This window comes from Agelaius tricolor, unplaced genomic scaffold (assembly GCF_023055355.1).
Source record: "Agelaius tricolor isolate 1412-34295 unplaced genomic scaffold, bAgeTri1.0.p SCAF_16, whole genome shotgun sequence".
NCBI lineage: Eukaryota > Metazoa > Chordata > Aves > Passeriformes > Icteridae > Agelaius > Agelaius tricolor.
The window spans coordinates 10,973,677-10,999,658 of record NW_027269276.1 but is presented as its reverse complement, the minus strand read 5'-3'; the positions used below and the strand labels follow the sequence as shown (position 1 = coordinate 10,999,658).

The window sequence follows — 25,982 nt, the reverse complement described above, 5'->3', positions numbered from 1 at the left end:
TTTTTTTCCTTGCCCACCACCACGGAAATTAAAAAAAAAATCTGATTCCTTTCAAATTGAACTGTGTTTACTGGCTTTGTATCTTTAATAGAACACTTAATCATTTTCTTAAAAAAGCAATCAGAAATACAGCAATAATTTCAGGAAAAAGAACATTTGCTGACATTAGCCATCTTTTCTTCATTTATATTCAAGACATTACTCAAGGAATTTAGTTTAAACCCTTCTACACCTAGTATATACAGCTAATCAATGCCATATATTGATTCTTTAGCTCTATAATCCTGAGTGATGGTGTAGCCCATTTTTACTTGCAGATTCAAGGCAATATCCAGTATTTAGAGGACGCCCTTCAGGCAATGAATCTCAGCACAGACTGGACTTCCAACTAATGTTGAAAATTCGAGACACACTTTATATCACTGGCAGGTAATTTTCCTTCACTCAGTTCATTAGATTAAAATTCTTTTCTCTTCTGGTTTTGCATTTATGTGTAAAATTCATTTAGAAAAATGTGCAGAATATGATAAAAATTAGAATTGGGGCAGAATTTCCCAGAGAAATATACCATATCTATGGCCAGTGCATGAAAATTGGATTTGAAGGCTGCAGTTACTGTAGTTAAGCTTAAACCAATGATCAAATGCTCTTTTCCCTCTTTTATATTACTGCCCTGCCTGATAAAAACCTCTCCTGATCATTTTAAACTTGGACTGACAAGTCAGGGCTGTAGGAAGTGAGGATAACACACTTACATATTTACAGCCCAGGTTAGTCCTCAGCAGAATGGGCAGACAGGGATGGACAGCTGAAAACTGCAGGTGCTATCTCAGGACCACGGCAATAAAAATCAAAGCCACCCCATGTTACACATGAACAACGTTCTTCCATTTACATTAAACACAGAATTCTATTTCCTAGAAGTTGCTGGTCTAACATAACATTCTGAATATAGATTTAGCTTATCAAATAAAGAGGCACAGAATTAATGAATTTACTGCTGTCTTTTTACTCTGCAAACAGGGACCAGGTTTACACTGTAAACTTAAATGAAGTTCCGAAATCAGAAGTTATCCCAAGCAAGGTGAGTAGATGCCTGCCGGAAAGGGAGAGGTGTTTTCTTTCCTTTTAATGAGTTGTTTTAAGAATTTGCTGTGGCAACGAATTCAAATGTTCCTTTCTGGTCTCCTTTAACAGAAATTAACATGGAGATCAAAGCAGCAGGACAGAGAGAACTGTGCTATGAAAGGCAAACACAAAGTAAGTTTAGCACATTAATGAAAAATGACACTAGTATTTATTATATACATGGAGTTTGTGATTAATACATCTTACTCTCTTTTCAGGATGAATGTCATAACTTCATTAAAGTCTTTGTTCCAAGAAATGATGAGATGGTGTTTGTCTGTGGAACAAATGCATTTAACCCTATGTGCAGATACTATCGGGTAAGAGTACTGAAGATGTCATTAATCTGTTACTGGTTTTGCTTGCACTGGTTATACCATAGCCAATACATCCAGTGTGCCTGGAGACTGCTTCAAGGTGAAATAAAAACAGACAGAAGCCAATGTGCTGAATTAAGTTTTGTGGAAAGACAATGTTTTGCTTTTGTGCCAGTGCACAAAATAGAAATGACACTATCACCCATTTATTTTTCTTCTCTAGTTGAATACATTAGAGTATGATGGGGAGGAAATTAGTGGTTTGGCAAGATGCCCATTTGATGCCAGACAAACCAATGTCGCCCTCTTTGCTGGTAAGAACTTTTACTTGTAATGAGTCTAAATGATTAATGACACCAAAGGAGACAGAGAGCTTTTAAAGCAAGCACAGGAAAGCTAAAGGTGTCATGGTGCCCCTGCTCTTAAATTTTTTAAAGGGCCTCCAAAGGATTAGAAGCTGACCTGTTAATAAATAGGTTACAGCAGTCTGGGGAAGTGTGACAGTAAAGAAATGGGGAAAAATACAGGCTAGTCAGAATTCTCTAGATTATTAAAGGCCTCTTAATACCATGTTTTCAACTTCCATTTTAGATGGAAAATTGTATTCGGCAACAGTAGCAGATTTCCTGGCAAGTGATGCTGTTATTTATCGCAGCATGGGGGATGGATCTGCCTTAAGAACAATAAAGTATGACTCCAAATGGATAAAAGGTAATTTGGGGAGTGTTTTCCCATACACATGGCAAATGTAATTTTAGTGGCACAGAAGGTCAGGCTATTCACAGTCAGCCTGGTTTACACATATGCTACAACGTCAGCATGTATGAGGCTTTCAGAATATTAAAAAGGCGCATAATGAAAAAAAAAACAGACAAAATTTTTGTTAAATCCTTCAACAAAGGAATTTGTAGTAACAAAGTACCTTAGTTGTAATACAATTTCTGTGGGGCCTTGTTACAGTCCATTAGCCAATGCTAGAGACTTCAAGTTCATTTAAACTCCAGTGCACCTGTATTTGGACATCCTGAAGTACCTGGAAGACTGGAGCTCACCTTGGCTAGTGTGGACCTGGGCAGGAGCTGCCAAGTCTCCCAGTGTCACTGTCGTGTGCCCATTGAGCAGTTCTTTGAAGTAACTTCTCCTTGCTCTTTCTTACAGAGCCACATTTCCTCCATGCCATAGAATATGGGAACTATGTTTATTTCTTCTTCCGAGAAATTGCTGTAGAGCACAACACTTTAGGCAAGGTCAGTATCAGCACCGTGAGCGTTGAGTCACAGCAGAAGGAGCTCATCCTAAAACAGCATCAGGAACCAGCACAGCTCATAATATGAAGAAGGAACTAGGACAAAGCTTGCACTGTTTTATCACAGTTATAATTTACAGGGAGGGGAGAAAAAAAGAACTAGAGCAGTGCATTCTTCAACGAAAAAGCTGTTTCTGTTCTCGCTGTTTCTGTTCTCGCGTTAGTGAGCTCGCTACAGGTGTCTTTCAATGTGCTGTTGCCTCAGTGCTGCTGTTCCTTAACTCTTGTGCCAAGTACTGGAAAAGCTGAGGGTGTTTTCATGCTTATTAAAGAAACAAAAGAAAACAACACAAAAGGAGAGCTTCAAAGAAGTTTCTCTAATGTCCCTGAATATTGAACAATTCAGTCATGCCAGTACAGAGTATAATACTCATGCCTCACCATGGAAGGATATTCTACAGTAAATTATTAAATCCCTTACACATGGTTAATTAAAGTCTTTAAATCTCACTAACAATATGATTTTGAAGGTGAAAAGGGTGGGAGATGCACTTGCTTGGTGATACATTAAGATGCCTGTGCACTACGAGCTGAACACCATTTGCTTTCATCTTCTCTGTGCAGATAAATGGCAGCTTCCTGTTAACAACATTATCTTGGTGCTTTATTAAGAGCTCAGAAACAAGCACTGTTTCCCTTGCATCTCTCAAGCCTCTCTCCCTTCTTCCTTCTTTTTTCCTTTCACAGGCTGTGTATTCCCGTGTGGCACGCATCTGCAAAAATGACATGGGGGGCTCCCAAAGGGTCCTGGAGAAGCACTGGACATCCTTCCTGAAAGCTCGGCTCAACTGCTCAGTTCCTGGGGATTCATTCTTCTACTTTGATGTTCTGCAGTCTATCACAGACATCATAGAAATCAATGGAGTGCCCACTGTTGTGGGTGTATTCACCACACAGCTCAACAGGTAAGAGATGAGCAACCTTTCATCAAAGGCAGATCTCAGGTTCTCTCTTACACTGAGATTGGTGCCATCGTCATCTGAGTTCTTGAAACTATTTTTCGAATTTTACAGCATCCCTGGTTCAGCAGTGTGTGCTTTCAGCATGGATGACATTGAGAAAGTCTTCAAAGGGAGATTTAAAGAACAAAAGACTCCTGACTCTGTGTGGACAGCTGTACCTGAAGACAAAGTACCAAAGCCAAGGTAAAAGGTTCTTACTCACGATGTCTTAACATTGTCCCTGTAAAGAGCTACCTTGAATCAGCTGCACTCTTGAGTGCCTTGCTGGGTAAAACCCAAAGCAGAGCTTGATGCTTCAGCCATAAGGATGCTCATTAACCGGCTGCCTTCTCTCATTAACTAAAATATCAAGAGGAAAACAATATTGTTCTCATTTCAGACCTGGCTGCTGTGCAAAACATGGCCTAGCAGAGGCTTACAAAACCTCCATTGATTTCCCAGACGAAACGCTCTCCTTCATCAAATCTCATCCATTGATGGACTCAGCTGTTCCCTCAGTCACTGAGGAGCCCTGGTTTACCAAAACACGTGTCAGGTATGACAGTTCAAAAGTAACACCTGTGAAAAGGAAAACAAGACAACTTGCTGTTAATGATGTGCCTTCTGGTCTTGCTAGATACAGATTGACAGCAATTGCTGTAGACCATGCTGCTGGACCCTACCAGAACTACACAGTCATATTTGTTGGCTCCGAAGCAGGAGTAGTACTTAAAATCTTGGCAAAGACCAGGCCTTTTTCTTTGAATGACAGCATATTACTGGAAGAGATTGAAGCATATAATCATGCAAAGTAAGTATTACCAGAACATCTAAGTTCTTCATCTAGTCCTTGGAACCTAGCTAAAAAAGATTATGGTAAACTAGCTCATTATCACCAACATCACCACTTGTTTGTCATTTCATCATGTTCCTCATGTTGAATAACCTGAAAGTATTTGGTCACTTGCCATTTTGTATGGGTTGAATGAACAATCTAATTCGACTCCAGTGACATCAGTGACATGGTCTAATTCTCCTGCAAATACTTCTAGAAACGTCAGAAGTCTTTGGTGATGTTAAATGATCTGTGCTTATCTTGAGGGTTGCTCAAGAGTGGCTGATAGTGTATAACCTATATCTGATCATTTTAAAGTTGTTTATTTTTTGGCACAAAGAATTTGGGAGTGGAAGCATTCCAGTTGAACTCTACAGCCGTCCAATACAGGACTCCTCTTCTGCTCTCTCATGATACTTATGCTGACTGAGAGAACAAAGAAAATGGATTTGGATTTTTTTTTCCTACATAGTTCTGCAAACTTCTCACCTAGCTTGTTAGCAGGAGCCAGAATCCAGCATTTGATAACTCAGAGGCTTGTTTAGCAATGTCTCAGCAAAGAGTCACAGGTTACGTTTATGTATGTGAGAAGTTTCTGTTCAGTAGCTACACAGACAATAAATAAAATGTTTAGTGCACAAAGTACTACAGTCACTAAAGCAGTGGCCTGCCCTTGTTTTTGCTGACCAGGTGCAATCCAGAAAGCGAGGAGGACAGAAGAGTCATTTCCCTCCAGCTGGACAGAGACCACCATGCTCTGTTCGTGGCATTCTCCAGCTGCGTTGTTAGAATTCCCCTGAGTCGGTGTGAGCGTCACGGGTCATGTAAAAAGTATGGCTCCCTTCCTGACCCCCCCCTAAAGCAAGGGCACCAACATTTCTTTGGAAGGAAGTAAAACATGCATGATTTTTTGGGGTTTTTCTCTTGCAAGGGCATGTATTGCTTCACGGGACCCGTACTGTGGCTGGTTAGACCATGAGGCATGTGGAAGAGTGACACCAGGCATGCTGTAAGTACTCCTTTGTAAGTTAGCCCAGCATCTCTAAAAATGCTTTACACGAGCTCATGCCCTGTGCTCTTCCCTTGCACACAGTTACTAAATCTCTGGTTTTGTAAAGATTTTTTTCCAATGGACTGTATCTGTAAGAGAACAGAATGCTAAGTCTGGCCTAATTCTGGAACCTCTGGGTGAAGACTTGCATTCAGTGGGAGTTTTAAATGTGTAGGAGGACAGGCAGACCTCTAGGAAAAGCAGCTGGAAGCAGGAAGGCAAGAAATTGCAGCATGCAAACCTGAGCAGCTTCAAGAGGACAGGACACAGTATCCCCTCCCAGGCATGCTCATGGTTAGGGCACAGGCAATTGCAGATATGAAAGCACAGGATTCACAGTGGGAAGAGCAAGGTTGTGCCTCCACAGTGGAGCTGGGGTGTTACATATGCATACCAAAGGCATTTTGCACAAATCAAGTCTGTAATATATGGTGCACTAGCAGCTGTATCTTAAAAAGAGGCCTTTGTAGCAGGCCAGTGCAAACTTTAACTGGTATAATTGGATGGTTGTATCTAAACCCAAGAGCATGCCCAATGGAGAAGACATGATATAGTTGTTAAAAAATGGGATTGTTTTTCTTCTATTTCCTGGCATAAGCACACAGAGATAGTTAAAGCCGGACTATCCTGTCCGTTTTGTACAATCCTTTGGGCCATACACTGGCTCTTGTGTATGTTTCCATCTGCTGCTTCCAGGAAAAAAAAGTCTCCATTTGTATCCTTACTAATACTGTTAATTGCAGGTTCGCTTTGTTTGTTTCATACAACCACAGCACTGGAGGATACGTCCAAGATGTCGAATACGGCAACACGGCGCAGCTTGGGGACTGCCATGGTAAGGCACAGTCACTGCTGCTCCTTTGGAATGTCTCACCATAGTCTGTGGCCACACCTCACTGTGGATGTTAAATTTCTGATGAGCTTTTCAGTAACATGATGAACACATCACCTGGTGTTACTGTGAATGTTCACAAAGCTGAGCTTTTTAGTCCTGGGTGGCAGAGTTTTTCTCTTTCCTTCACCAGTTTACAGCTATTTGGGGTCTACAGCAAAGTATTGAAGAATTTATTTTTTGTAACCAGTGATATTTTAGTTTTTATTTTCCATTACTCAGGTTTGAGATCTTTTGCTTTCTTTTTTGTTACTTTTTACTGATTACTTGTTCCTTTAATTCTTTTAGAAATTTTGCCTACTACAGCTACACCAGATTACAAAATATTTGGCGACCCAACATCTGGTTAGTTTTTTTTAATTTTTTTGAATTAATGACCTTTACTTTCCTTCAGTTCAGCATTTTCAGCCCTTTTTTCCTTCCTTTTGCACAGTTGGCAATCCTCCATTTTTGTGCTTTTACTCATGTTCCCACTGATGGTAAAGATAGTCAGACTCTTCTCACTCAGCACTTCACCCTGTGTAGCCGCATGTTAACAGCTCATTATTTATTGAGACATCTTTTATTAAAGAGCCTGATTAACATAGATGACATCTTCACTGCACGAAGTCCACTAAGCTTTACTCTTGATCCCCAGCCATGCGTCTGTGAATGCCCCTCTTGGTCATCTCTAGTAGATGAATGGCAGAACTTCATCATCTTCCTCCTTACCTCTCCTTTTCTCTTTTCCTTCTTTCCCAGCAAGCTTTTTGCACAAATACACATTTTCTAAAATGTGTATTTCTTTATTTTTGAAATGCTTTAAGTAGTTTATGCTAATGGAAAAAAATTTAACATCACAAACTGTGTAGCTGAATGAGAAATTGTGTAGACAAAAGTGGCTTCAAAAAAATGTTGTGCATTGTTGTCAGATGGACTTTTGCATCCTTTTCTCCTCCAGTGATTTTTCTAATAAGGTGTTCACCACCAGCCCCTGGTGTTCAGGGACACCCAGTGCTCCTCTGTTGAACTCAAGAGCAGAACCTGTGTTGACTTCAACAGGAGCAAGATTCAGGCCTTACTTTCCAGTCTTTGCTTTTGGAACTTGGGTCTTCGCTTTCAAACCAAGGGCACATTTCTCACTGACAAACAGGACAATAATCTATCTGTATGTTAAATTTGTAAGAGTGCCACAAGAACATTATTGGTGGTTTGATTTCTGACATTTTCACTTCTGTAACTTGACAAGAAGTAACGTTTGAGACAAATATTTTCCAGATCTATTTACCCACAATGCAAGTTAGAGACTCACTTAAGGAAACAAAGCAAAACGAAACTGTCACACAGAAATGTTGCCTGGATTTATGAGTGCTTATCAACTGAATTTTCAAAGTGGTATTTTATGACACAGATACAATTGAACCTTATTTTTAAGTCCTGAATGAGTGTGCTTTTGAAGTACATTTCTCAAGTCTGATCTCAAGCCATAGACTTTCCTGCCTAAACCTACTGGGACAGTGAACACAAAATACTCAAGGGTGCAAATGAGACTGGACTGTAAACCCAATTTTATGAGTTTCCTCTTCTGTGCATTTTCACCGTAGGCTGTGGTGGGTCTGTTCAGCAAACATATTACAGAGGAGCCAGAATCTCTGCAGGATTGTTCCTTAGGAACCATTACAAAATAGGGGTTAAAAACATTCCTTTTATCCCCACCTGCAGAAATGGCTCATTCAGCAGTTCGTGGTATACCATAATAGCAGTAATGGAGCTGATCTGGTTTCTCAGGCATAACCTGTCACGAGTGTGCATCGTTCCAAGTAACTTCTTTTTTTTTTTTGATGTTTAAAAGGCAGCCAAGTATGTTGTCTCCAGTGAAGAATATAGCAATTAAGTAGACTAAGTTGTGCTTTTCACCCCCACAGTTGCTTGCTTTAACTTTTGCACTGCTTTCACAGTTGACTTCTCTGGCTTTTTGGCTAGCAGCTGTTGAAGTGTAAATGTACTATTTTCATATTTCCAGTTTTGAAGTAATTGATTTTAATCAGCCATCTGTACTTCTGCAGAGTGTAGGGGGGGGTCACATTTTGCTCTGACATGTAACTCCCATAAAATACTGTGTCCAGCTATAGCTTAGATGTGCCATGAAACACATTAATAAAAATCTGTTTGCCACCACAGACATGGAGTTCTCCTCAGCTTCCATTACCACAATGGCAAGTATCCCAGTTATATCACCTAAAGTGATTGGTTCCTGGAAACCTAAAGTGACTGGCTCTCGGAAATTTGTAGTTCAAGATGACCCAAACACTTCTGATTATTCTGATCCATTATCAGGTGTCCCAAAGGGTAAGGCCTTACCAGGGAATACATTGCAGCTGAATGGAAACCTGATAGTCTCAACCTTGTCTAAGGCTTAAGTTAAATGTAAGAGCTATGATTGTTGGGCTCTATTTTACACCCATTTCCTGTGAATATGCAGACAGTGCAATCATGTTTTTCATACCTACTTATCCCATGGACAAAGTGCTGCTTAGAGCTTATAATGGGAAACACAGATTCTAAGCTCAGCTTTTTAATCCTAGAGTGGTCCAAAACTCCCCTTGAAATCAATGGCAGTTCTGGATACATTAAAAAATTACCTTTTGCACCTCCATTTATTGTTTTCAATCTTAAACTGTTTAAGCAGTAACTTAAACACTGGTTTAGACTGTTAGTCCTCATGAATGGTTGCTTATGTTTTGGGTTTTTTTCATTTGGGTTGGGGGTGGTGGCAAAACAGAACACAAAGCAGAGCTCCATGAGACATCTGTGTGTTAAATGGGGCATATCCCAACCTCTGCTTGCTGGAACATGATCCTGAACAAGAGTCAGAGTAGGAAACTGCTGAATTTTTATCCTCTGGATATGAGCATCAGTTTAGAGATGATCTCAGTACATACTGAGACATCCAGAGGTTTTAAGCTGAACACAAGGAACCTAATCTGCCTGTAGTTCATCTTTCTCTAGCCATTCTTTCAGCTAAGTGAGCCTTTGATTAGGTTCTTATGGCAACTGAGACTTTATTCAATAGGACTACTGCAGTCAACCACTTCCAGTCCCCTAACCAAAATTTAACACAAGTCTCTCTCAGTGCATAGCACAACAAGGTGACAGACATGTTTGCACAATTCTGTACTTACTGAAAAAATCTCACCAGCCAAAAACCATTTCTGTTTTATTACCATTCACAAAACATATCAGGTTTCCTATCAGCCATTATGGCCGTGCATTTGTCATTTTAATTTGTTGCAGTTATTTTCTGTTTTGCTTTAAATTTTTATTATCATCTGCTCTTGGTTCTGAATCACATTTTGTGTCATAGCTATTAGTGAACTTTACTCATGTTTTCCTTCTGCTTCTGCACAGTGCCATTAAAACCTGTAACCCTGAACATTAACAATATTCAAAGGCCTTGCCTCTAACAAAAAATGACTCTGTTCCTTCCCTCTTGCTCTTTCATTTTAACATCTCATGGGATAGCAACAGATTTACTTTCATTAAAAACTAACATTGTCTTAGCTGCAAGATGTCTGTGGTTGCTTTAAAAAATCTAAAAAAAATCAAAGGGAGCTTGTTAATACCCAAATAAAAAAAATTAATCAAATATTCAATTTCTTGGTCTAAGCTAAAAGTTTTAACATTCTCTAATAATTTAACCTAAGTTGTTTTTATAATGTTATGCAAGTATTATGTTCATTATTGGTAAAAAATAAAAATCAGTGCTCTAAAACAGAATCACATTATCTATCTTCAAACTTGGACATGCATAATGAGTGCAGGTTGCCACTCCAGGACCAGCAGCCTGGGAGTGGAGTAGTTTACAAGTTTTCTACTGTATTCCTTTAGTGTGGCTGTAACAATGCAGTATATATGTTATACATTTTTACACAACATTTGCATAATCCTGTCTCTCCTTTGATACTGATTTATGAGCTGGGCAGGAAAGTGAGAGAGAAATCCATCCATGAGTTATTAATTGCTGTCTGGCCCAGTAGGACCTTCTAACCTCAATTTTCCAGCAGAAATCATTAATGTTAATAACATAAGGCCCCTATTTGTGAGCCTTAAAGGAAATTTGGGACAGGCTAAACAAAACATAATATAAGGAGAGAATTTGCGACAAGCATTCCTCATTATCAGAGAAAACGGACAGTCTTCATTTAGCCTTGTCAGTGCACACACAGTAATTTTACTATTTTTATAAAATTACTTGCATTCACCAGTGGAGTAGATTGCAGGATCCTACTGAGTTACACCAACACCACATCCAGAGCACTTAAAAACACTTAATAGACACTTCCATGAGGAAGGGTGCCTACTTCTGACATGTGTCAGTATGAAATACCTGTGGATTTATGATATCCTGTCTGTCTTTTGCAGGTGTGAGGTGGGAAGTACAATCAGGAGAGTCCAACCAAATGGTGCATATGAATGTCCTAATCACTTGTGTCTTTGCTGCGTTTGTCCTGGGAGCCTTTATTGCAGGAGTGGCCGTTTACTGTTACCGGGATATATTTGTGCGGAAATCCAGGAAAATACACAAAGATGCGGAATCGGCTCAGTCCTGCACTGACTCCAGCGGGAGCTTTGCCAAACTGAATGGGCTGTTTGACAGCCCTGTCAAGGAGTATCAGCAGAACATTGATTCACCCAAACTGTACACAAACCTGCTGACCAGCAGGAAGGAGTTGCCTCCAAACGGCGATACCAAGTCCATGATGATGGACCACAGGGGACAGCCTCCAGAATTAGCTGCACTTCCAACTCCTGAATCTACTCCAGTTCTCCAGCAAAAGACTCTGCAGGCTATGAAGAGTCAGTCGGACAAAGCGCACGGTAACCTCAACGCTTCACGAAAAGAAACCCCCCTAAAAAGCCCTCAGTTTTTTCCTTCTAGTCCTCCACCCCACTCTCCTCTAAGTCATGGACATATTCCCAGTGCTATTGTTCTTCCCAATGCTACCCATGACTACAACACATCTTTCTCAAATTCTAATGCGCACAAGGCAGACAAAAAGATGCAACATATTGATCATCCACTTACAAAATCATCCAGCAAAAGAGACCACAGGAGATCTGTTGATTCCAGGAACACCCTGAATGATTTTCTGAAACACTTAAATGAAACTACTAATAATCCCAAAGCAATTATGGGAGATATTCAAGTGGCCCACCAGACTTTAATGCTGGATCCAATGGGCAATATGTCTGAGATCCCACCTAAGGTTCCCAACAGGGAGGCGTCTTTATACTCTCCTCCATCGACTCTGCCGAGAAACAGTCCCACAAAACGAGTGGATGTTCCCACCACTCCTGGAGTACCAATGACCTCTTTGGAAAGGCAGAGGGGTTATCACAAAAATTCTTCACAGAGGCACTCAATATCTGCCCTTCCTAAAAACTTGAACTCACCAAATGGTGTTTTGTTATCCAGACAGCCAAGTATTAATCGTGGGGGGTACATGGCTCCCACGGCAGGCACTAAGATGGACTACATGCAAGGGACGCCTGTCAGCGTTCACCTCCAGCCTTCCTTGTCCAGGCAAAGCAGCTACACGAGCAATGGCACCCTGCCTCGCACAGGAATAAAGAGGACACCCTCCCTAAAACCTGACGTGCCACCAAAACCCTCATTCGTCCCTCAGACGACACCAGTCAGACCACTGAACAAATACAGCTACTAGGACATGTCTGTGCTAAAATGAGTGTGGCACTGACCTGTACAGGTTCTGAAATGATGTTGTGGTAGACACATAAGGCAGAGACTTGCTTGTTACTAAGGAGAACAAAGTGGCCAAAGAAACTGTCTTTACTTGAGCAACATCTGTGTCTTGCCACAGGTAGCTGTAGCAAGATTTGGTGTACTTGCTACAAGCAAACACAAAAAAACAAAGGAAAGTGCTGGTCATTACATTTCTTTTGTTTGGAGCTAAGGAGACATGTAGCACAATGGGGTGGGGGCTACGTTACTGTTCTAAATAGCTAAACAACAGTTGTTGGGAAAAAATCAGTAAGCAAATACTTGAAAAATGGGTTCCATTTTAGACTGCCATTAAGTGTGGTCATTCCCATTAAATGTGAACATTTTACTATGTATGCATTCACCTTGCCTCTTGCACAAATGTCAGAAAATGGTAATGTCTCAATGAATAGCTGGGTTAATAATCAATTTGCTGGAATTAAGTCTCTGGCCCAACTGTAGCATTATTTTTTTCTCTCCATGTGTGTGGCATTTTGTTTTTGCCACAGATAAAGCTGTGTGTGTGTGTGGATGTGTGTGTGTACTGTACACACTAGGATGTACTTAGGTTCCCATTGCATCTTTTATGCTATGGAATTGTTTACATTGAGCATGACTGAACAAACAGATGACTCTGCCTTCTGCAGCCCGCTGGGCTCAGCTGGAGCCAGCTACGGATGAACTGCGCATCTCTGACAGCCTTCCGAGGGGAACGCCTGGGATGAAAGAGCCACCCAGTCAAAGAGTGCAGATGTGGTTAATTCTTCATAACTCTGTTATGCTGCTATTGATTCAGAGCTGTGCATTTCAAATCTAGTGTTTTGGGCTGGAACGGGGGAGTTTTGCTGTGTTTCCACAGTGCCTCCATCCAATACCTGGCCACTGTGAACTCGAGCCCCTGTACTTCTCACTGAGGGCAGCTAATTGTCAGTTCACTTGGCAAACGCCGGTGTAACTGGAGAAGGTCACGTTTTTGTTGCATTTAATAACGCCCTACACGCTGATAGACTCTTGTCAATAAAAAAGGAGAAACATTAATTGGCCTGGCAGAAGCAGTCTGTGAAAACTCAACAGTAGTGCAATCAATTTGTTTTTGTTGTGTAAAGTAAGGTTTGTTTTTTTTCCAAAGTCATGCAGGTAATGACAATATTCTGTAAATATTATGTGTGAGTTTACCTGAATCTGTGCATTTTGTGCCTTATTCATGCAAATGATAAAAGTACTAAAAAAAATTTAAATCTGTCAAGTGTTCTCACTATAGCACATATCTCCCGAGTGCCAGTTGTAAAACCTCTCAACAGCACCCAAAAAAAAAAAAAGATAAAACGCAAGAATAATTAATGGTAACTAAAGGCAGCCTACAATCCATGAAGACAGCAGCATTAAATCACCTTACCATGATAAACATTCCACTCCAGCTCTCTGAAGGATCAAACAGTTATAATGTGAAATCAAATGAGGTTTCTAGGGTAATGGAACACCTGCTAAAGTTGTGTAAGCTATTTAGTAGGGTTTACAGTATCCACTTGCAGCTGATGTTCAACACAGATGGCTATTTTAGCTTGCAAACTACACACTACCACATTGTTTATTGAACATAACTATAGAAATAACCATGGCAGAGGAATATTCATGAATTAGTGGGACAAATAACTGCAACGGGTTTCAGAGACGGTGGAGATTTATATTATGTGTTCAAAGGGGAGAAAAGGTTAGTCACTAAAAACTGGATCTCTGTTACAGAACAAAGAATAAAGGATAGAAGTAGTCATTTTTTTCTTGTAAGGCTGTAAGGGACATTTATTTCCTGAGACCTCTGGATCCAAAAATCAATGATCTTTCTTCCTAAGCACTTCTGTCTTGCAACTAAAACACTACAGATTAATAACTATTAAAATGTACTCAGTTGTCAGAAGACACAAACTGATCCGAATTCACTTTACAAATATTAATACAGACTTGTGTGACCCGGAAGATAAATGTATGTGAACCCTGATAACCTCCTGTAACATTGTGCTGCCTTGTAGATGGTAATGTGAGTTCTCTCAGTATTTATGTTGAAATTTCTAACATTCAACCTAGTCCTTATTCTGTTAATTTAATAATAAAAGATGCTTTATCCATTTGTGCAAAGGTAAACGCAGATTGTATCTTTTTTAATGGTACGGCATAAAAAAGTAACCCTTAAATGAAGCTGCTCTATTACTATAGAGTACTTTAACATGTATAGATATCTTGTAAACTTGTATTGTGGATGTGTAAATAATACGTTCTTTGGGTTTTTAACACCGCATGTAAAGTCAAAATAAAATATTCCCATGTACTGAGTGTGTAATTTCATTATTGGTGCGGATGTGCTGTGGGATTACTGTTGGGATATCTCTGCCTGCCTGCAGCAGCTCTGCGAGGAGGGCGCGGAGCCCTCGGCTGCTCCCTGGCCTGCAGGACTTGCAAAGGCTGGGGTGACACACCAGGGTCCTGTGTGTCCTCTTCAGCCACTCTGAGCTCTGTGTCCCTGGGCAGAGTCAGGGTCTGTCAGTGACTTTTGGCCTCCTGAGGTAAATACAAAAATCAGAGTAACCAGCATGTGGTGGCAGAGCTCAGTACAGAGTCAGGGCTGCCCACACAACACCAACACCATGCACTGAAGTTGATCCCTGGGGCTCCATCCAGGTTCCAGCTGGGCTCTAGTTCCTGCAAACCTTTTTTATTAAGGTCAAAAAAATACCAATTTTGTGCAAATACAGTACAGTTCTTAAAGGAGGTAGTGTGTTCCTTCTACAATCTAGATTACAAAAGACAGAGCTAATTCCTGGCCAAATTAATTGCTAACTCACGTAGGACATTCCTAAATACTTATTAATGCTTAATAATTGAACCTCACATTTCAAGCAGACAGTTAAAGCCCAACAAAAAAAAAAAGATGCTGTAGATTCAGTATGTGCCAGCATCCCACACAATTTTAAAATAATCAAGGTAATTTAGTATCAGAAAACAAATATAACATTCTTTTAATTAAAAGTTAATTTTAGATAGTGGATAAAAACGATTTTTTACAAGATTATGCTGTCAAGGTATTAATCATTTGAAATTGCTGTGCATGTTTTAACACTATAACAGCACCTAGTTGTATCTTACAAAAAAAAATCAGAAGGAAAAAGAAATACAGTGCTTAAAAATTTCCAAAGCTATAATGGCTCAATATATATTTTCTAGTGCCAAAGAAAATGTCTATTTTTTTTATTAGCATGGGGTTTTCTTCATTGGATGTCTTCGTATATGAAATGAAGCATCAAACAGATACAGCTCTCACAACATGCTGCTTTCCCACTTTAAAATTAGCTATGCCTTTGGCACCAGTGTCAGCCAAGGCTTTCCCTCTAGAGGGGCTGTACCTGCCTGAGTCATCTTCAGCCAGGCATTAAAGGTCATCATGAGAAAATTACAAATAGCTGTTTTAGTGCCTCTGCAGCACAAATCCTGGGATAATTTTTGTTCAGAAAATGTCTCTATTTTATCTAAAATATATCAAGTGACCATTTTCTGGGGTTCCATGGTTTGGTCTGTATTGAACCAGCCTTCCCTTAACCAGTGCTGTGCTGGCTGGATGGGTGTAGCCAGACCATCATCTCCCAGCATGCTCTGTTGGGCCACATGGTGCATGCAAATACCACGTTTTATTTATTTATTTTTATTTTTAAATACCTGAAAATAAATATTTAGAATTTGTTAGAAAAATAAGTACAAGAAAACTCTCCCTTTACTAACCGAGATGGTTTGTATCCCATGACAGTGCCAAAGCAGCCACTTACAGCAGCCCTATCCTGAAAAGGGACTTCAGCAATAAGAAAAAGCAAGAGTTTTTCTCCTCCAATGCCTTTCTGGGTCAGCCAGTTGGTTTTAAGCATCCTAAGGTCTCTTTGAAGAACAATCCAAAGCCACAGGTGATAAAGGAGCACATGAAGGGTGCTTGATGTGCCTGGGGTCACGCCAGCTGGGGGAGGTCCCAGCACTGTGGGATGTGGGACAGGGCAGCTGTGGACATGGGAGGGAAGAGGAGAGGCTCCTGCTCAGCTCTGGCTTGCTTTGGGTTTTGTAGAAAAAAATAGTTTTGAACAGAACACAGACAAAACACCAAAGGGCTGCAGGCCTGTGCTAGTGAGATGATTGCAAGGAAACCAATTTGTAAATCTGTGAGCAGTTATCTCTATTACTGCACTGCCAGAACAAACCTATGGCCTTTTAAATTGGGGTCTTAAAGTAATCACAGTAGTTAGGAAAATCAGGATGCCTCTGTCTTAGTGCTGTCTTGCTAATGACTCACTCTGTGACCCTGGGAAGATTATGCAGGGTTTATGCAGTAAATGGCTCCTCAGAATGCAGTGGGTTTAGTGCAGTTGGTGTGTTCTGTACTGTTTTCTTCTTAATGCTTCCTTCTCTCTCTGTGATTCTGAGCACTAGCAAGGACATCTTGCAGGTATATAAAGGGAAAGAGAAATACCTTCCCATCTGGGAAAGGTTAGTATTTGCAGGAGTAGGGAAGAGTTGGTTGGTATTTCCCCAGGTGCCTATTAATTTCATAGCATGGAAAAATATTTTTTAAAAATTGATCACGACAAAATCCCACATAAATGCAGCATCTGGACTTCAGCTGGGATGTGCAAGCTTTTCATATAAAAAGTACTACCAGGAGACCAACATACCAAGACCGCATTTGTTGTTCAAATGTCATCACATCACAGTATGAAAGAGCAAGAAAGCAAAGGATTTGGGAGGGAAAAAACCCCACATTAAATATTTAATTAGATTCAGCTTTGCTTAGAGAAGTAGAGATTCTCACCTTTTTATTCAACCCTGCTGAAATTCAGCTGGTGTAAGGGCCTGACTCTAGTCCAGCCATTGCTGCCTGCTTGCAAACATTTTCACTGGCATATTGCATTGGCCTGACACACATCTGAAATTATAATCTGTCCCAAACTCTCAACTGAGAAACTGTTGCTACTCTGCCTGAAACAAAATTTATTGCAAGTTCTGATTTTATTAGTGCATTCTGAATTCATCTGAGGGCCTGATTTATGGTCTCCTCACTTGCCTTTCTCCTACAGTCAGTAATAACTTTTTGAGCTCTTCTCATTAGAATTGTAACTAGATCCCAGCCTGTGTCCTACAGAGAAGGCTGCTGACCAGAGCAGAGGTGCTAGAGGGTCCCCATGTTTAGGTAAGGATTGAGAATTCCTCGGCCTGCAAAGGTGGCACTGCATCCTCCCTACCAGACTGGTGCCTTTGCCCTTCATGTCAGCCAGAAAGAGTGCTGCTCAAGCTCCTGTACTGCTTTAAGGGTAGGGGAGGAGAAGAAAATCTAGCACGTGGACAAGCTGTCCTGACCATTTTCAGGAATAATCCCCATTTGTCAACATAAAAGGAATTTTATGACAGAAAAACTTAATGGCCAAAAAAATAATCCCAACCCCCAAATTGACCTGCACACATCTTGCCATCCTTGTTTTGAGAATGAGAAGATGTTTTCCAGGGCAGAGACTCACTGAACTGCACAAAAATGAGCAAAGAATACCAGTTCTCAGTGGAGGCCCTTCTGCAGGATCATACCTGGCTGTAATAGCTGGTTTGTAACTTTTTCCAGTAGCTGACCTTAGCCATTGGCAGAGGCAGTCCATGAGCTCAGTGGTTTGCTTCTGCAGCAGTACTGACAGCTTCTAACATATGTCTGGTCCTGCACAGAAATGGACAGCTGCCTAGTAAGAGAAGAAAGGTGGCAATTGGCTTTTAATTTGGGTCACTTCAAGCACAGGGTTATTTCTAAAATCTTTGATTTACAATACTGGCCTCATATGAGGAAAAAATAATCAGAAGCAGATCAGAGAAGATGAATCATAAAAGCAATGCATAAGCTAGCTGCACCTTCCTTTCTGTGCACTGAATATCCATGTGATTACTCTGATTTCCTCAGGAATACATGCTGGTCAATTAACAGCCTGAGATGTTTTTTTTGTTAGAGACTAATGGCAAATTTTTATGATCAGGCCGTGCTGTATTACTATGAATGGCCATTAGTCACAGGTTATCGTGCCTGGCCAACAATTAGGTGAGAGAGAAGCACTTCCAATATTAATGTGGTGTGCGAGAATTGATTTCTGTGAAAGCTTGTGCATGCAGCTCTGACATTCAGTCTCTGTCACTGCTGCTGGGCTGAAATACTGCCTCCATCCAGGGAGATGGCAGAGCTGCATGGGCCAGGCCTTTGCCCTCACTCACTCAGCTGTCCCCAGCAAATGTTAAGGAGGTGTGAGCAAAGCCAAAGGAAAATGGGATGCACATCTGCAGGAGAGCATTTGCAGCCCCCAACATTATCTCTGGCCACAAGTGTTTGATAGGGATCAAGGCTTCAGGGTAAGAAAAAGGCCTCTATAGGAATCACCTGCTTTTTCTGGTCATTGGACAGTTTTCCAGCAGGTGCTGTCATGGGAACTGAACGGGCTTGCTTGGGCCAGCTGACATTTTGTGTGTGGAGTCCTCTTGCCATCCCTGGACCTCAGTGTGTGTGGCTGCAAGTCTGCTTTTAAATTCACTAGCAAATCCCATCAAATACTGGACTCAACTGGGGCATAAGGTGCCAAATGCTGAGCTCCCAGGCACAAGAGAAAAGCCAGGTGAAGGTACCCAGAGAGCTCATTGAGACTGCTGGGAGGGCACTCCTGCTGCTAACAGAAGCAGAAGAAGGTGTCTTGAGTTTGTTTCACCTCTACTGGTAAGTCAGGCACATCTAAATATCAAAATCACAAAATCACAGAATGATTGAGGTTGGATTGGACCTAAGATCATCTGTTTCAAGCCCCCCTGCTTAAGCAGGGCCACCTGGAACCACTCAAGCATTCAGGAAATCACTGACCCGAGCTAGGACCCTGGACTGAGTGACAGTAAAAATGATTAATCATCCTTAAAACCCTTCCTTAAAAGAACTTTCAGATTAGACGGGTCTTTAGAAGACAGGTGAAGTCTTCCTTCTACCCAGACTGAGGGGAGTTTAGATATCCAACTACTCTTTTTATTGCAGCACTTACTTCTCTTTGACAAGCATAGAGTGCACATCTCAAACAGTCCTTCTCTGTTCAGATCCCAGAGGATCTCTGCTGTTCCTAATGCACAGCGTACGGTTCTCCGTGCGAGCCTTTCATCTGAAATGACATCACAATCAAAGGCAAGGTTATACAGAGTGCAACACACTGAGAAAGTCATGTGATATTTCAGAGCTGCTTCATTACTGGGACGACAGTTCAGAAAGTGCTTGAAAATGACATTTTACTATACATGATATCTTCCATATTACAAGCATTCCTTGCCAGTCCCTGCTGCTTCAGTTAAACTGTAGTACTGGGTAAAAGACTGGATTTGCTCTTCCACAGGAACCAAACTCCAGGTAGAATTGCTCCCCATACTCTGAGGGAGGGGATACGTCTCAAAAGGCTCCAACTACAAAAGGTATTCTAGAACGGGAGGAACAAAATACCACATAGGACACAAAGCAAGATCAGTTGTCAAAAATATACTTTTTTGTCACATTTCAGATGGAAACCATTTAGAAACCTGTCATCTCAATTTGATGGCAGGAGAGAGGAGAAAATGTTTGCCCTGAAACTGGTTGACAGAATGGACAGCTTTATGATCTTGGCTTCTAATACAATCTTGCACAAATGCCACCCAGCTAACAATGTCAGCAGTTTCTATCTAAACCCAGTACTGGAGCTTTACTCTCCTCCTTGTGTTCTCTGAAACAGTCTAACTTGTTTTGCACAGAACAGTAACTAAGCTGTCATGAAGCTGCACTTTACTATTTTAGTAGTTGTTTGTTTTTTCACAAAGTCCTTCCAACAAAGGCTTCTCTCCTGAACTGCTGCTATGTAGGATACTCCAGCCCCACTCCCCCTGTGCTTCAGATGCAAAGTAAAGTCAGGATCACAGAAGCTCAGCTTCAAAATGGCAGACTGCACCTTGGTTATGCCCCAGTCTCATCCCCAAGCTTGTCAGCATGAATGACAAGGCAGAACCTTCTCCAGGATGGCTCCCTATTAAGTCCTTCCTATCAAGTATTGGCTCCTCTATCTCATCAGTGTAACTCAGGTATTGGTATTTATCTCTCTGAAAATTTCCCCAGATCTACATCAAACACCCATAAGTAGCTTGTCCATAACAGGGTCAGGGTGAGCAATGGGGCAACAAACCCAAACCAGGGGTCTGAAAGCAAGTTTGGAAAACTGACAGAAACCAGCAGAGGATCCATGTCTAAATGCCACTCGTGCCTTTGAAAATCCTCTCAGCTGTTAGGCCTATTTAATCCTTGCTCTCTGCTCAGACGTTACCAAAGACGCCAGCTCTGATGTGTAACATTCACCCTGTAGGCATGGGGAAGACTCATGGCATCACTGGACAACACACCAAATCCCCTAATCCCAGCCCTACAGACACTGACCAGCTAATGCCTCCTGATGACAACAGAATTTCAACCAATAACCACAGACTTCCAAAGTCCCTAATACCTTTTTTAAGAATTTCTCTACTATCCAAGGTTACAGAATCTGTTTCCATTTTGGGGGCTACTTTCTTCACTGGGTTTTTCTTCTGTTATGGCTGTTGTTTTAAAATAAAACAATTCTGGAATACTAATAAGTCTATGTGAATTCTTTTCCCCCTAAGATTATTACAAACGTTGACATTAAATGTACTAGCCTGAACTCAGTTTCTGTCTGATTTAATAAATTTATGCCAGCCAACCAGCAATTTTTTTTTTTTAATTAACCCTGGAGGTTAAATGGAAGTTTACTAAAATGAGAATATGTTAAATGAATAATTTCTCTTGCCTTCTTTCACGAAGTCTCTCTCTTACCCCAATAATCAGTTCAGCTGCAAAGAGATCAATAAGGTCTTTCAATTCAATGAGTAGAAGGCATACATTAAAAGGTTGGTAACAGACCTGATATACTGGAGAAGATATTTCAGCTTTTATGGGTTTTTTTGACACTAAATCTATCTGCTAAAAATTCTTGAGAAAAGGTTACTGCCCATACACTAATATTGCCAAATGGCATAATTTGTTAGCAGTGCTTGGGAAGATATCCTGGCATTTATCTGCAAACACAAGTCTTGTCTGTTAAATCCTCATTACAGAAGAAAGCACACTTTTAATCTTAAAGCAAAAAACAGCTTCAGAAGCCAACCATTGTTGGCTCTTCCCATGCCATAAATGAGCACAGCAGGTTATTCTTTCCTAGACTGTAAAATCCCAGTTGAATTCTGCCCTTCCCATGAAGGAGACTCCCACCTAACAGCTCACCAGGCACGGTGTGTGCAGCCCAACACCTTGCACACACCCCCTTGTCACTGCTGTTAGGGACCTGTCTCTACACAGGAGCTGGGTATTGCTCACCCCAGGAGTGGTCACTCACAACGGTTCAGTGCAGGTCATGCTTGTGAACTAAGATTAAATTCACCATGATTTAGTGTCAGTCTCACTGAAGGACATGGAACAGTATAAAGCCCTTCAGTTGTATCCCCTTTTGGGCTGTGATTATACCAATAGCTTTAGATCATTAAATGTACCCATCATCATACTTCTATCGATCTCAAGCCAAACGTGCAGGCTCCCAGGGAGAAGGAGTGAGTTTTTAAGAGAGTTGAACTGGAACAAGGACTCAATGACAGCATCCATGCAGAGCAGCAGAGCTGAGCTGTGCAGCTCCCAGCAGAGCAGGCAGCGTGTTTACATCCACTGCAGGAGGATGCGTTCCCAGAATTTCATGCCGCAGAATCCTCTACGTGGATTGAAATCCTCAGAGACACAGAAGTCTTGGTTTATTCCTGAGCTACTTCAGTAAAACAGAAATCACCTGGCAGATGCTTCTAGTCATGTTTGGCAGGAATTTACTAACACTGGTTCAGTTCTCATCACAGTCTTCAGTTCTCCTCAGTGGCCCCATTTAGTTCTTGTTAAGTAAACACAACTAGCACTCAGGAAAGTGTTCAAAGTAAAGCTCTTTATATGAGGTGCCTGACTGAAATAAGCATTTCAATTAGATTCATTAAGTAAGTTATTACTTGCTAATTGAATAGCAACAGACTGCTAAGGATCACTTACTGAGGTCTAATAAGTATGTAAGAGTGAAATCTACTCTTCATGTAATTCCATCAGCAATAAACTAGTATAATTAGCTTCTTACTAACAAACTTAAATTGTGGGGAATGTTGAGGCAGATAATTGGCACTTAGGAAGATACCTATAGCAAGTTAGTGGGGTATCAATTAACATACTTATGAAATGTCAGTTTAAACTCTGAACAAATAATTTATACCAATGGGCTTGGGTACTTACTTAAAAGCTATTTAAATGCTTAAAGTTTCATATTCAGAAAAAAAAAATTAAAACAAGTCCTCGCACTGCTCTTAAAAAACAATATTCCATATACTTCATTTCCAGGCGCATAACCTATGAATTACCTTCAATAACCATCAGTAAGGACTCTGGGGGTGCTGGCTATAAATCCTGACATGTGAGTGGTTCAAGAACCTGTTTTCCCAGGCTGCTGTCTGCTCAGGAGCATGCTTGCCCTTTCACCCCTCACTCTCTCACACCATCTGAAGCCTATTTACCAACCTATTTTCACAAAATTGTGCTTCCAAAGGAGTATCAATCATCTGAGAAAGAGCTAATTCCTGCTCCCTGCACTTTCAGACTCAACCATCACAGGAGCTCACCCTAGTTTGATCAAATTAGGGTTCATACCCCATGACTGTGAAGTCTCGTTTTATTACATAGAGACTCTGAGGCACCAAAGCAGAAACTTTTGTCCAGAGATGACATGGAAAGACCTCATGGGATCAATTCCTTCCCCGGAGCTAGTAGATAAAACACCTTTCTATGTCATTTTGACCAACCAGCCTGAGGGAACAACATAAACATAGTAATTGTCTGGTCAGCAGAAGCAGCAACAGAACCAACATTCACGCCTCTAGTCCTGGGAGCTTACCACAGCTCCATCTTTTCCTGAAGATATTCTCCAGATGTTCTGGAAATTCTTTGTCTTCATGTTAGAAACTGAAATCTGTCTGCTCTCTGACTTAATATGCAACTTGGCTGAAGGAAATGAAGCATTTTGCAATGGCACAGTGTGGATGGAGCACTTCTGTTTGTATGCAAAGCCTGAGCCCTCAAACCCAACAGAAGCCTTGGGAGGAAGGCAAGAAACTCCCACTTCAGGGAGCAAGGGCAGCTGGTGTGGCAGAGGAGTTGGACTGGAGCCTCAGTGCAGGTGTTTGCCTGCAGTGAAGGTGGAGGCAGAGGCACCAGAGGAGGTGGGAGGATGCCAGGGCAGGAGAGCTGAGGACAGCACACAAGGGTCCCCAGCTGGGCACACCAGGGTGTGGAGCAGACAAGGTGCAAGGGAAGGGGAATACAGGGCTGGAGTCTGAGCTGGGTGAGGACAGGAGGGCCAGGAAGCAGGAAGTTATTGGCAAGGGTAGTAGTACCTGCCATTTAAAGGGTATCTCTGCAAACCAATTTTAGAAACTTCTATTTTAAATTGGGTTCACCCCTCCCTCTTCCCCACATACAGAAACACACACTGATCCATCATCTATTTAAAAAAAATTGTCAGCATATCCCTGTCAGCTAGCTGTGATTTTTTTTTCAGCTATGCCAGCAAAAGCCCTAATGTAGACACAGATTTAATATGAGCAAAAGGGGGAAAAAAACTTTATTTTTGCCAATACAACTTCTTTTGCTCAGGCAACGGATACAAGCTATATTTTTGCAGGTGGTTTTTTTTTTTTCCTAGTGTAAGCTTCTGCACTCTGAGTGATTGCACTGTCAGTGCAGCTGTGCACTAGGTTCAAAAAAGGTGTCCACAAGACCTTAAATTGTGTTGGGGAAAGGACAGGACCCAGCATTGTGAAATCCTGTCAGTATCTGGAGCTCATAGACATGGATGCAATAAAAATACAAAATAACACAGAATTTCAAGCCTTCCATTCCCAACCTCCAGAGTAATGGCAGCCAAATTTTCCTCATTTCCCAACCTTCCCAAGATGCAGCTTCAGCCCAGTGCAGCACTGCAGGTAATCAATGCCTGCTTAGAGTAAATTATATCCTAAAACTTAGAGCTGGTTCAGTGTCCAGAAGCTGAGAAGTATGAGAAGGACTTTTCTGTTCTGTATGAATGGAACAAAACTTGAGCATCTAGGGGGAAAGGCAATCTCAAATTATAAATAATGCAGAAACTCCAACATACCTTTTAAAGCCTCAGTCCCCTTATAATTTAATGTTTGAAATGCTATGCTATTCCTTTGGAAGCTTTTCTCTCTCCACTGCTGATGATGGTCCATCTTCTTAGACACTTGAATAATGTCTCTCTTCCTCTAGTAACACCTTTTTTGACTGCTGCTCATGCATAGTAATGCTAATAATCTTGCAGCTTTCAGCAACATTTTTCTTCCTTTAAATGAAAGCCTGGTTTTATGCAGGCTGTTTTGTTCAGTACCTTGTCTCCTGCATGCCCCTTTCACTGCACAGGGTACCTGTGTACATACAAATGTCTATTTACTGCTGCCCATTATGAGCTGTTCATGTTCCATTTAGCAGCACGCAGGAGAATGGGACTAATTGATTACCTATATTGTATCAATTTTAGCAAAGCATAAATGATACAGTCAAGATTAGCTTGCCATTATATTCACTATTTTACAAATCTATATGTAAGCATAATCCCTCCCAAAAGAACTTATACCATCATTAACCAGGGACCTTGTGCATGTGAAATGGACTTGATACCCAGCAAATTATACAGCAGATAATACCATGTGCAGTCAAGTAGAAGGATATATTTTATACTACCTGACAACCACAGAGTTTTACAGTTCTTTCCTTAGAGAAGATGAATTCAGATCCTATCGCCTCCTAAATGTAATAACGTAAATATAGACAATAGATAAGTATTAAGCTCATTTGTCAAGGAAAACCAGGCTATTCACCTCAGGTCATGAAGCAAGAAAGGACAAAAAAAGCCAACAGAATCCAAAATTTAACTGTTAGTCCGGTCCTATAACTGGTGGGACCACACTAATGTGCTTTGTGCTTCTAAGCTATTTTTAAGCACCTTCTCAGTCATCATTAAATGTTAAAAGGATCTTGTATCTTTTGGAAAGAGTGCAGTTGAAGATCCTGGCTATTTCCAAAGCTTCCTGAAATAGAAATCCTCACGTGTAAATGGCCAGTATAGAATTACAACTGCATTTTATATAAATAATTCTGGTAGGAAACCTGGACTAAAATCATTCTAATGACTTTGATGCAAGTGCACAGTTGGTCTGTGAACTTGCAGCCGCTGCAAAGAGTAATCACATTAATCTGAGCACTATTCCAATGGCAGCTGACAACGAAATGAACACCAAAGTAGTCAGCTCTGGCCTCTCCTGCTTATTTAACCAATGTTCTTGCTGCACTTAATATTATCACTGTAAAATCCAGAGAGAACCCTTCTCCTTAAATTTAGTCTGGAAACAAAGTCGTGGGCTGCATTCTCAGAAGCAGCCACACACTATTAAAACAGAAGAAGCAAATTATAAACAAGAGCTTAGAATAAAGGTGAAAAACACAGACACCTTCAGAACATTGAACATGATTACAGCAAGTGCCATCATTTTCTTTCCCTTTGAGCTGGTGTTAACAAGTAAAGCATTTTACTTGT

The 25,982-nt window shown here is 41.0% G+C and overlaps 1 protein-coding gene and 1 long non-coding RNA gene across 17 annotated transcripts in view; one reads left to right on the top strand and one right to left on the bottom strand.

Moving 5' to 3' along the window:
• SEMA6D (semaphorin 6D) overlaps positions 1-14,554 on the top strand; it is a 411,819-nt gene extending 397,265 nt beyond the window's left edge. For 11 of the 16 annotated variants that reach the window (XM_071441515.1, XM_071441514.1, XM_071441518.1 and 8 more), the window contains 17 exons: positions 318-429; positions 1,024-1,084; positions 1,198-1,260; positions 1,347-1,448; positions 1,669-1,759; positions 2,037-2,156; positions 2,604-2,692; positions 3,439-3,656; positions 3,765-3,896; positions 4,093-4,248; positions 4,330-4,503; positions 5,218-5,358; positions 5,459-5,536; positions 6,322-6,413; positions 6,759-6,815; positions 8,631-8,798; positions 10,872-14,554. In XM_071441515.1, coding sequence (XP_071297616.1) covers positions 318-429; positions 1,024-1,084; positions 1,198-1,260; positions 1,347-1,448; positions 1,669-1,759; positions 2,037-2,156; positions 2,604-2,692; positions 3,439-3,656; positions 3,765-3,896; positions 4,093-4,248; positions 4,330-4,503; positions 5,218-5,358; positions 5,459-5,536; positions 6,322-6,413; positions 6,759-6,815; positions 8,631-8,798; positions 10,872-12,175 — 3,158 coding nt within the window. In that variant the 3' untranslated portion in view covers positions 12,176-14,554. The remainder of the gene's footprint in view (positions 1-317; positions 430-1,023; positions 1,085-1,197; positions 1,261-1,346; positions 1,449-1,668; positions 1,760-2,036; positions 2,157-2,603; positions 2,693-3,438; positions 3,657-3,764; positions 3,897-4,092; positions 4,249-4,329; positions 4,504-5,217; positions 5,359-5,458; positions 5,537-6,321; positions 6,414-6,758; positions 6,816-8,630; positions 8,799-10,871) is intronic. The other 5 variants (XM_071441509.1, XM_071441512.1, XM_071441511.1 and 2 more) reach the window with 5 other exon arrangements.
• LOC139596871 (uncharacterized) lies at positions 50-17,819 on the bottom strand. The gene is made up of 2 exons (XR_011681477.1): positions 17,712-17,819; positions 50-4,271 (listed from the first exon to the last, which is right to left on the bottom strand). It is a non-coding gene; the product is annotated as an uncharacterized lncRNA (long non-coding RNA).
• Between the last annotated feature and the right edge of the window lie 8,163 nt (positions 17,820-25,982).